The sequence below is a fragment of the Chiloscyllium punctatum genome, chromosome 6 (genome assembly GCF_047496795.1).
Source record: "Chiloscyllium punctatum isolate Juve2018m chromosome 6, sChiPun1.3, whole genome shotgun sequence".
Lineage (NCBI taxonomy): Eukaryota > Metazoa > Chordata > Chondrichthyes > Orectolobiformes > Hemiscylliidae > Chiloscyllium > Chiloscyllium punctatum.
This window is the reverse complement of record NC_092744.1, coordinates 3,295,811-3,307,953: the sequence shown is the minus strand read 5'-3', so window position 1 is coordinate 3,307,953 and position 12,143 is coordinate 3,295,811. Positions and strand designations below refer to the sequence as shown.

The 12,143-nt window shown below is 42.7% G+C and overlaps 1 protein-coding gene across 1 annotated transcript in view; it reads left to right on the top strand.

Moving 5' to 3' along the window:
* Nucleotides 1–12,143, top strand: part of LOC140478581 (uncharacterized) — a 256,307-nt gene that overhangs the window by 129,990 nt on the left and 114,174 nt on the right. The window contains exons 17-23 of the mRNA XM_072571802.1: nucleotides 720–773; nucleotides 3,328–3,397; nucleotides 5,330–5,425; nucleotides 7,496–7,657; nucleotides 9,478–9,570; nucleotides 10,638–10,792; nucleotides 12,036–12,108. Coding sequence (XP_072427903.1) covers nucleotides 720–773; nucleotides 3,328–3,397; nucleotides 5,330–5,425; nucleotides 7,496–7,657; nucleotides 9,478–9,570; nucleotides 10,638–10,792; nucleotides 12,036–12,108 — 703 coding nt within the window. The remainder of the gene's footprint in view (nucleotides 1–719; nucleotides 774–3,327; nucleotides 3,398–5,329; nucleotides 5,426–7,495; nucleotides 7,658–9,477; nucleotides 9,571–10,637; nucleotides 10,793–12,035; nucleotides 12,109–12,143) is intronic.

Genomic DNA, 12,143 nt, shown 5'->3' with positions numbered 1-12,143 from the left:
GAGAAATTTTAAGTCTTAACTATGAGCCCAGGGGTCAACTTTTTCCAACATGTTCAAGGACAGTGGATAACTTTGGAAAGAGCATGGCAGGTGGGCGGAGTTTGGGGTGTAGTTTATGGAGGGTGGTGAATGGGAGGCTACCTAGGACAATAGCAGAGTGGTCAAGTTAGGAGATGACAACCGTATGGGTGTGGTTTCCTCAGAATTTGGACAAAGCAGTAACACAGATAAATAAAAGGGGCTATGTATTTCTGAGAGAGAGAGTGACATTGAACGCTCAAGTTGGAGCCAAAGAGAGTGCTGAGGCCGAATGCACTCTCTTCATCTAGAGACAATGACCAAGGAGCAGGCTAGGTGGAAGGAACTCTTTTTATCTTTTAAGCAACTTGACTGCACAACTAAGTATTGACCATTTTGACTTTTGTCAATGTTAATTTTCTGGCTGTGTATCACATTGACTAATAGTTACCTTCCAACCATCCACCAAAGCTCCAACAGTTGTGGGGTAACATCTTGTTGTCTCATTGGGAAGAACTGGTCCAGTCATGCTCTATAATTATACACACCATCAGATTCTCATATACCCCAATGAGCTTTGCTTTAGCAATTCAGTGATAAAGTGGTCATCATATTCATCTAAACCAACCTTTGTTTTACAATATAAAGACTGCTTTCCCTTCATGAACATAACCACTAATATTTCATCCTATCCATTTTAGGGACAGCCTGGTTACAGTGGAAGTCTTGGTCCAGATGGCTCCCCAGGAGCAAAGGTATTTAGTTAAATACTCACCATCATGAAGGAATACCTACCTGTATCAGAGCAGCTAACTAAAATAAATAAAATAAATGATTCTACATCTCAATTGTGCATGTTCAGTCTTAATGAAGCTTTGGGCCTCTCGCTGAGATATCTGTATCATCAATAGTCACAGGTGAGGTGTCGGAAGACTGGAGGTTGGCAAACGTGATGCCACTGTTTAAGGAGGGTGGTAAAGACAAGCCAGGGAACTATAGACCGGTGAGCCTGACCTCGGTGGTGGGCAAGTTGTTGGAGAGAATCCTGAGGGACAGGATGTACATGTATTTGGAAAGGCAAGGACTGATTCGGGATAGTCAACATGGCTTTGTGCTTGGTAAATCATGTCTCACAAACTTGATTGAGTTTTTTGAGGAAGTAACAAAGAAGATTGATGAGGGCAGAGCCGTAGATGTGATCTATATGGACTTCAGTAAGGCGTTTGACAAGGTTCCTCATGGGAGACTGATTAGCAAGGTTAGATCTCATGGAATAAAGGGAGAACTAGCCATTTGGATACAGAACTGGCTCAAAGGTAGAAGACAGAGGGTGGTGGTGGAGGGTTGTTTTTCAGACTGGAGGCCTGTGACCAGTGGAGTGCCACAAGGATCTGTGCTGGGTCCTCTACTTTTTGTCTTTTACATAAATGATTTGGATGCGAGCATAAGAGGTACAGTTAGTAAGTTTGCAGATAACACCAAAATTGGAGGTGTAGTGGACAGCGAAGAGGGTCAACTCCGATTACAACAGGATCTGGACCAGATGGGCCAATGGGCTGAGAAGTGGCAGATGGAGTTTAATTCAGATAATTGTGAGGTGCTGCATTTTGGGAAAGCAAATCTGAGCAGGATTTATACACTTAATGGTAAGGTCCTAGGGAGTGTTACTGAACAAAGAGACCTTGGAGTGCTGGTTCATAGCTCCTTGAAAGTGGAGTCGCAGGTAGATAGGATAGTGAAGAAGGCGTTTGGTATGCTTTCCTTTATTGGTCAGAGTATTGAGTACAGGAGGTCATGTTGCGCTGTACAGGACATTGGTTAGGCCACTTTTGGAATATTGCGTGCAATTCTGGTCTCCTTCCTATCGGAAAGATTTTGTGAAACTTGAAAGGGTTCAGAAAAGATTTACAAGGATGTTGCCAGGTTTGGAGGATCTGAGCTATGGGAGAGGCTGAACAGGCTGGGGCTGTTTTCCCTGGAGCGTCAGAGGCTGAGGGGTAACCTTATAGAGGTTTACAAAATTATGAGGGGCATGGATAGGATGAATAGACAAAGTCTTTTCCCTGGGATTGGAGAGTCCAGAACTAGAGGGCATAGGTTTAGGGTGAGAGGGGAAAGATATAAAAGAGACCTAAGGGGCAACTTTTTCACAGAGGGTGGTATGTATATGGAATGAGCTGCCAGAGGATGTGGTGGAGGCTGGTACAATTGCAACATTTAAGAGGCATTTAGATGGGTATATGAATAGGAAGGGTTTGGAGGGATATGGGCCGGGTGCTGGCAGGTAGGACTAGATTGGGTTGGGATATCTGGTCGGCATGGACGGGTTGGACTGAAGGGTCTGTTTCCATGCTGTACATCTCTATGACTCTATTAATCTATGTATATTTTCCTACTGCATTATCCGTTGGGAGTACTATATTGGAATCAGGAGGAAAATAACAAGCAACAGTTTAGTAAAGGAGTCAAACACTCTAACGTTATTTGGGAGGTCAGTTTTCCAGCGAATGATTTGCACTGCAGCTGAGTGTTTTGACATTTCGGATTACAGTTTGGATCCAGTTCAAGCTGTGGGATGATCCAACCTGTACAGGTCTTAAATTAAATGAGCTGAGGCAGATAGAAAATAGTTCCAAGTGCTGTGCACCATTGATCATCTCATTCAGAGGCATCACCTGCAGATATGTGTCATATTCAGCTAGTGTTATAGATAGTTTAGGGTCAGAGGTGGTTTTTGAGATATATTGCTGAGGCAATAGAGAAACAATTTGCTTCATATTTTTTTGTGGTTGATGAGTGCTGTCAAAAAGTGTCCAAAATTGGCGCATGTTTCTATTGTCAGATACTAAGTTACTTATAAAAACTGAAAGAACTGCAGATGCTGTAAATCAAAAGCAAAAACTTAGCAAAACTGGCAGCCTCTGTGAAGAGAAATCAGAGTTAAAGTTTTGGGTCTGTTGACTCTTCCTTAGAACTTGGTGTTCTGAGGAAGGGTCACTGGATCCAAAATTTTAACTTGATGTCTCTTCACAGATGCTGCCAGATCTGCTGAAGTTCCTTAAAAGACCTGAGTCCTGGTATTTGAAAATATTAGGGTAAGCATTTCAATGACAATGCCAGTTTTGTTGTTCTGAATGAACTTTACCGAGAAAGCATGTCAGTTGTTTCATGTAATTCAGGCTAGGACTTTGTGAAAATGTTGAGAGTGCTTGGGAGTTGAGCTGTATGAAGAAGGGAAGGCTGTAGGTAGATGTAAAGGCTGATGTAAAGGTGATATGAGGGGAAACCTGGTTGCTTTGTTTCTTTCAGGGTGATAGAGGTGACCCAGGACCTCGTGGACTCCCAGGAACTCTGCTCATATCCTGTGACTCTCAGAAAGGTTTGCAAATATCAAGTTGATCATTCCAGTCATTTAATCTGGTTATTTTGTTAATGTTAGAATTTGTTCTTAATTCTGGGTGAGTATGAACTGTTGCATTATTCAAAAGTAGATGTTTACATTTTAAATTCTACACCTGCTGGAGCCCCTAGCAACGCAAGAGGCCTAGCATTACTCAGCTGCGACAACATGAATGACTTTCCACAATATCATTCGACAATTAGTTTCCTTATTATTACAGACTCTCCCATATTTTGTGCTGAATAGTGCATCTGGAGTTAAATCCTAAAGTGACAGCGAGGAGTTGGGTTCTGGTTTTCTGCCTAACTTTCTGCTCCTCCTCTTCAGGTTGTCCCAGTCACAATTCCCCCCCTTACAGCACTGTGGGTCTACCTATAGCATGTGGACTGACAGCAGCAGTTCATGCGGGGTTGACTCAGTATCACCTTCTCATGGGAAATTAGGAATGGCCAATTCATTTTAGCCCAGCCAGCACTGTCCCCATCAGGTGAAAAAAGTAAAATTACTTCAACTGAAATGAAATGCATTCTCATTGTGCTGGTGGTTTACAGTAAAATATTTTTTCACGATTAATTAAGTTATGGATCATTCATAGCTAGCTGTTACCTATACATCCATACAATATTTCAAAGTTCATGATCTGGAACTTCAGAAAAGGCACACTTTACATCTCCATCTTCCAGATAACAGTAGATAGTTTGTTCCAATAGAAACATTTTATCCACAGTGGTCATATGTAAAAATAGATATGGCAAAAAGATGCAATTAAAACTCTCATGATATATAGGGCTCAATTTTACCAAAATTTTGCTGAGTATCAATTTCAGGGAGTTCAGTAGAGGGCTTGTCTCTAAGTTATTCATGCAGATCTCCACTGCTTGTCTTGTTATGTATGGACCATGTAACTATGGTGATCTGCATAGATTTGCAGGGATTTCTGCCATCATGGCCATATTTAAAGCCCAGCTGTTCACAGACCAGTCACTGCTGAACAGGAATAAGCCTCTCACTGTATATGTGGTGGGAGAGAAACAGGAAGGAACTGCTCTGAGGGCACATTAGTGTCACAGGTGACTCCTCATTGTCAAATGTGCATTTGCAATTCCAATGTATTGCTTACCTTCTATAACTCTCCGATCAATTGTCTTTGTAACTGCAGCTATGAAGCTACACAGGGTCTCCACCTTTAGCACCATCCCATGTTAGAACTCTGCCAAAGAACCTAGTTATTCCCTAATGTGGAGCATAGCATAACATTTATCATTGTTCACTATAGAAGCATGACATGTCGGAAGCACTTCAAACAGATGAAAATATTAACTTTTACTGAACAACAGGAAAAACAAAGGAAAAAATAAACAGCAGCATTTCCTTGTGGGAGCAAATCAGCTGCTTGGTTTTCAAACAGAAACGTGTCTTCAGACAATGAATGGTCACTTCAGCCAGTTTGTATCTACTGGGACTGGGTGTCAGTTCAGTGCTCTCTTGTGATGAACTGGACTCCTCGGAATATGAGGAAAGTGTAGGGGCAGGGTGGGCTGTTAATAAGGTGCCTTGCTAAAATACAGTGAAAAATCTCACTGGATCCCATGGCAAGAATCCTTCCAAAGAACTCAAGACAACTTGTACTTAGCCAAAAAAAGTAAGATTCAATTCATCAAGATTTGTTTGTGTTTTTATGGTTATACTGACCATACTGGTTGTATTAGTGACACACAATGTATTAATCGCTGTTTTTATGTCTCAAGATCGTGTTTGTTCATCACCCTCACTTAGACCTCACAAATAATAATTAGCTTCCTGATTCAAGGAATGCTGATTGCTGTGTATTCTGTTTAAAAATCAAGGAGATAAAGGTTTGCTGAGAAAGTGAGATGAATTGTTCCTGATAAGAGTTGCTCTGTGTTGTAGGAGATGCAGGTAGACGAGGCTTACAGGGCAGTATCGGTGAACAGGGGCTGCCAGGACCCCCTGGTCAACCAGGCAGGACAGGTACAATCGGATCAGGTAAGACATTATCTCTAACCAAAACAGGAATTACTGCAGAAACTCTGGACGGTCCAGTGACCCTCCCTCATGGACTGAAACATTAACTCTGCTTTCTCCCCACAGATGCTGCCAGACCTGCTGAGTTTCTGTTTCTGTTTCAGATCACCAACATCCTCTGTTCTTTGCTTTATTCTTTGCTTTATTTAAGATTTTATCTTGAGCTTGAAGTACAGACTGATCATGTCAATGTAAAATGGTTTACAATACCACCATAACCTCTCAAGGAAAGCGGTACTTTGTGGCATTGTACGTTGACCTGGGGCTCATTTGATTGGATGGGCAGAGATGTGTCAGTCTATACCCAGAGGAAACCCAAGCAGACACAGGAAGAACATGCAAACTCCAACATGCAGTCATCCAAGGCTGGAATTGAACCAGAGACCCTGGCACTGTGAGGTAACAGTGCTAACCATTGCTGAAGCACCTAGTCAACCACCTTTTTACATCTGATCTACAGGGTCCCACTCCAAGTTTTCTAGCTTAATCCATTACTAAACCACTTGGGAACCTTTGGGTGAACCTCTTGTGTGGGTTTGTTGCCTGAAGGCAGGTCTGACCCACGGTTCCACAGTCTCTACCTTGGGCGGAACAATATGCAGGTCCCAGCTCACTGCGGCCAGTACAGGGACTGAATGTCATTCTGTTCACACCAATCTGAGTCAGCTAGCCTGCCCGAGCAGTTTAACCTTACCTGCCAGTTGCAGCCTGGAGCTGCGGATAATGGGATGGTAGAGCCTCCAATTTCTTTCCATTACGTGGACAAGAAATCTCTCCCAATCTTCCCACCTACCACTGGCACATGGCAGAAGGGTTTTCCAGTTGGTCCTCAACCTACTTAACCACTTTATGAACGCATCTTCCTTGGCCATCAAACCCAGGAGTGGGAGTTGAGCCAGACCTTCTGGTGCAGATGGAATAAAGTTACTAACTCAGTCATAAGGTGAACCTATTGCTTAAACATTTAGTTATACCATCTGGATATCCCTACATTCGTTTTCAAATGCAGGATTTATCTTTCTTAAAATTAGTCGATCATTATTCCTTTCACTAATGGAATGATTGATAATCCTACAAGATTTCCTTTCAATATTTTGAGTTCTGTATTGACTCATTCTGCCTGGAAATGTGGGGGAAGCAGGGCCAATTGAGGCATTCAAGAGGGAATTGGATGGTTATTTGAATGGAAACAGTGTGCAGAGAAAGGCCAAAGATTGGTCCTGGGAAATAGAACCAGTGCAGGCATGACGGGCCAAATGGCCTCCTGTGCTGTAACAATTCTGAGATGTGCCAGCGCTTTAATGCTTGGTTCTGTGGGAACGTTACCAAAAATTAGCATTTCCTTCTTGCCTACTTGAAGTTTATTTTAGATATAAAATAAAATATATATTACTTGGGTACAGTACCAATACCTGATTATTGGAGAGATTGCATGTAATTTTTCACAATATTGCTTGCTGCCAGCATGGAAACATCTGAAGCCAGGTTATACATTAAACCAGCTGCAAGTGGTGACCAGGAATAAATATTAGCTGTTATGCTATAAATGACACCAGGTTGTTACAATAACATGCTTTAGACCTGCCAGTGACACAGTGAACTGAAAGGAAGATCAGTGAGTTAATCACGACCTCGTTCCACTAAGGCTATCGAGACAGTCGTGACAAATGTGTAACAGTACTGTGGTTATTGTAGATCACCACTGTCAGGAGTCTGCTCACATTATCTACCGGGAGGGATAATGGACAATTTTTAAAAATTCAAATTTTTAAAAACTTTCGTACTACTGATTCAGGAACAGGGATCTTGTTGTTATAAAAACATCCCAAATTTGAATTGTTTGTTATACTTGCTTTCCTAAGCTGTATTTTCTTGTTTTAGATTCAAATCAATGTTTCAGCATTCAGCAGCACCCTACTTTTCACTTCTACTGCAATTATGTTTCTCTCTTGTTGAAACGTATACTGTTTGATACAGTTAGCAGCTGGTTTCTTTGATCAATTTACCTTATAGGGCGTCTTTTCTTTGCAGGTTTACCAGGTCTTCCAGGGTTTCCGGGTCTTGATGGTCCTAAAGGACAGAAAGGACAGAAAGGCAGCGACGACTGTCCATTACCCAGAACCATCCCAGGTCCTCGAGGGCTGATGGGTTCAGCAGGTCCTCCAGGTCTCCCAGGTCTCAAAGGCAGCCCAGGTATGTGAAAACATGGGGTTACTGTATTGTCAATTTACAAAGAAGGTGGTGTCTCCAAACAACACCTCACTCAAAGTTAAATTATTTGTCACAGTCACAGACACATGAAGAGGCAGTATGGTCTCAGAGTCTTTAATATTGATTCTTGACTGAATGAAGTCAAGTTAAATGAGATCAGGATTCGCCTGCTCTTTACCACTTGGCAAAACCAGTATTTCTCCAAACTTAACCTTAGTCAGAGGAGGCATACAGCATATGCTCTGGCTGTGGTTAAAATTGCCATTGATCAGCTGACTGAGTCCAAAAAGCATGGCTGCCAGACTGAGTCTGGGTGAGTTGCTGAGGAAAGCAAGAGACAACATATCCCACTTGACCAACCTATTTGTTAGAGGAACATAGTAACTCCAGGAAATCACTGTAAAAGCTAAACAGAGTGCGTTCTCAATCAACCATCTTTATCCAGTTCATGACCAACCAAAATTTAAGAAATAGATGGTTAGCTAAGTGCCCCTCTCCACCCTCCCTCCTCCTATTCCTCCTTGTGAGAAGAGGGGAGGAGAAAGGAGGGGGGAGAGAAAGGAGGGGTGAGTTTCTTTGTAGCCAATGATTCCTCCTTACTGCCAGTCTCAGGGTTTACCGTCACACTCTCTCACTCATACTGGGAGAAAGTGAGGACTGCAAACGTTGGTGATCAGAGTCGGGAACATGGTGCTGAAAAAGCATGGCAGGTCAGGCAGTATCCGAGGAGTAGGAGAATGGACGTTTCAGGTATCATTTCCTCACACACTCTGTCATTCACATGTCTACACACACCTGTTTCCTCACATTGTCTCATTCAAGCACCTACACACACTCTCACAATTCCTCATACACACATCCAAGCTTTCACTCTCTCACTCTTGCCTCTCGGCTTCAGGAGGTTTATTTTGTCAGCCCCTGTGTAATATCGAGAGAGCAGGCACTGCGTGGAGTGGAATCCTTCCCTATCCAATGACAGCTAAACCCCTCCCCTCACCCCCGCCTGGCAGTGTGCAACCTGAAGATGATGTCCCTTGGCCCACAATCTCACCAGGCTCACAGCTGCTGGTTTCCAGGCCTCAGTCTGAACGAAACTGCCCAAGTTTGTTTTCCATTCAGTTACGGATCGTTCGTTCCTGCTTTTTACCAATACATTCACCCAAAAGGGTGACCAGAAATGGCCTTTGAAATTTTATTTTATTCACTCGTGGGACTTCAGAATTGCTGCTGACAAGCATTTATTACCCATCCCTGGTTGTCCCTCAGAAGGTGGCTCTTTGTAGAATTGTTGACCTCCAGCTGCCTGTATTTTAAACAGCAACAACTAGCCCCAGAGACACAGAGACTGGGCTGGTCAAACATTGAGCATCTCAGGTTGAAAACTTGTCTCCCTGCGGATTAAGTTTCACTTCATATGGGTGGTTTAGGTGGGACTCCCCTCAGTCACATCTTTATCCATCATTGGGTTCTGATGTGTGTCTTAGTTTTCTAATTGAATCGATGAAAGAGGCTCTAATAAACCATCACAGTGGTGGTTGTGGAGGGATTAATTAATTGCCTCTCACTCTGCCTGGTTTCTGCTGGGTGAGGTTGGGGAGTGGGGGAAGGGGGTGGTGAAATTCCCTCTGAAATCTCTTACATCTTCACATTAGGAGTCCAGGTAACTGGGAACAGGGATTTAGCTATTTAGCAAAATCTAAACCTAGGGAATAATCACAATAATGGGTCAAAAATTGTAACTGTATCAAATAGAAATTTGTCGATGTACACTGATCATTTATTTTGTCTGGATGAAAGTATAGGTTTCATTTGTGAAACAACGGGACCTCCAGGGTTACCAGGTCCAAAAGGTAACGCAGGAGCTCCAGGTCCAAAAGGAATCCATGGTTTAAAAGGTAAATGTTAGATTTAATATCATTAATATCATTAATATCATTGAAAGGGACAAAGCCACAATTTTACAGTTGTTGCTTTCATGGACACCACTGACTTGTCTATTATAAATGACCTCAATTCCTCATAGAACATAGATCAGTACAGTACAGTACAGACCCTTCGACCCTCAATGTTATGCCAACCTTTCATTCTACTCTAAGATCAGACTAACCTACATACCCTTCATTGTACTATCATTCATGTATCTATCCAAGAGTCGCTTAAATGTCCCTAATGTCCCTTTCTTCATAAGACATGCCCTCCAGTCCAGGCAGAATTCTGGTAAATCTCCTCTGCACCCTCTCTAAAGCTTCCACATCCTTCGCATAATGAGGTGACCAGAACTGAACACAATATTCCAAGTTGAGTAACTCCCCTTGTTAAATTCTGTAGTGTGAAAGTGCAAGATAAAACATAGAAAATAGAAGCAGGAGTAGGCCATTCAGCCCTTTGAGCCTGCTCCCCCATTCAATACAAGCATGGCTGATCATCCAACTCAGCCCCTTCTTCCCACTTTCACTCCGTACCTTATGATCCCTTTATCCCTAAGAACTATATCTAACCACTTCTTGAAAACATTCAATGTTTTGGCCTCCACCACTTTCCATGGCAGAGAATTCCACAGGTTCCCCACTGTCTGGGTGAAGACATTTCTCCTCACCTCAGTCTGAAATGACCCACTCTGTATCCTTTCCTTATGACCCCTGTTTCTGGACTCCCTGGTCATTGGGAATATCCTTCCTATATTTGCCCTGTCCGGTCCTGTTAGAATTTCACAGGTTTGTGAGATCCCACAATTCTTCTGAATTCCAGTGAATATAATCCTAATCCAATCCAATCTCTCTTCATATGTCAGTTCTCCATCCCAGGAATCAGTCTGGTAGGAACCAAACTTGACTATAACCATAGCCAAAAATAAGTCTAGCTTAAATAAAAACTAGTGAGGGAATATTTCTTCCTGTTCATTATAAAATTAGTAAAATTAAATTCATTTCCCTCTGTGTTAACACTGACTTTTCTTGGATAGGAGATCCAGGAGACTGTGCCTGCATGCCGGGTTTGACAGGAGACCCAGGACCTCCAGGTAGGCCAGGCATTCCCGGAAATCCTGGAAATTCAGGAAGAAAGGGAGAACAGGGTGACCGTGGACCACCAGGTTCAGCAGGATTGCCAGGACTTCCGGTGAGCAGAGTTCACTCTTAATAAATGGTCTGAGGCAGACTTATAATTCCTGAAGACTAACATTTTTTTAAAACCAGGAATGAATGATTGAGTGCATTAATGTTTTGATTCTGATCGATATGCTGAATATTGCACCTGCTGATTGTTTCTTCAGCATCAAGACTTTGAGAAGCATGGGGTTTGCAAATACAGGACGATGGTCACTGTAGTCCAACATCAGTTTCAATTGAGGGAATTTAAGCTTTATGAGAACTATTTATCAAGATGGTTCAACCGAGCTGCAACCAGTCTACTGCATGAAACACTGATAATGAAGCACACATTGTCAGAGAAATACTCATATTTGGGGATGAAATTATCATTGCCATAGAAGTGCTCTCCCAGAATTGAAAATGTATTCATAATTGAGATTCATCATTGACAGCAGAGATCTTTAAGGTGGAGAGAGAAAGTGAGGACTGCAGAGGCTGGAGTGTTGGAGTTGAAGAGTGTGGTGCTGGAAATGCACAGCAGGTCAGGCAGCATCCGAGAAGAGTCGATGTTTTGGGCATCAGCCCTTTATCACATCTAATCCATGGTATTTCTGGTATTAGGAGAATTGGTGCTCAATGCTATTTCATTTCCCAGCGCAGACTCTGCTACAGGAAGGATGTTGTTAAACTTGAAAAGGTTCAGAAAAGATTTACAAGGATGTTGCCAGGGTTGGAGGATTTGAGCTGCAGGGAGAGGCTGAACAGGCTAGGGCTGTTTTCCCTGGAACGTGAGAGGTTGAGGGGTGACCTTATAGAGGTTTATAAAATCATGAGGGGCTTGGATAAGGTAAATAGACAAGGTCTTTTTCCTGGGGTGTGTGAGTCCAAAACTAGAGGGCATAGGTTTAAGGTGAGAGGGGCAAGATTTAAAAGGGACCCAAGGGGAAACTTTTTCACACAGAAGGTGGTGCGTGTATGGAATGAACTGCCAGAGGAAGTGGTAGAGGCTGGTACAATTACAACATTTAAAAGGCATCTGAATGGGTGTGTGAATAGGAAGGGATTAGAGAGATATGGGCCAAGTGCTGGCAAATGGGACTAGATCAATTTAGGATATCTGGCCAGCATGGACAAGTTGGTCTGAAGGGTCTGTTTCCGTGCAACTCTATGGCTGTATGACTCTCCCTAATTTGAGAATAATTAAAGAAAATGCCACAGAATGGATGAAGGTGATGTGAGTTCTCAATCTGCGTCATTAATTATATCCATAGGGACCTCCTGGAAGGCAAGGCACCCCTGGTGCAAAGGGACAGAGAGGAATACCATCACAGATTGCAAAGAAAGGTAATCCCTGCATTAAATTGTGAAAACACCAACCT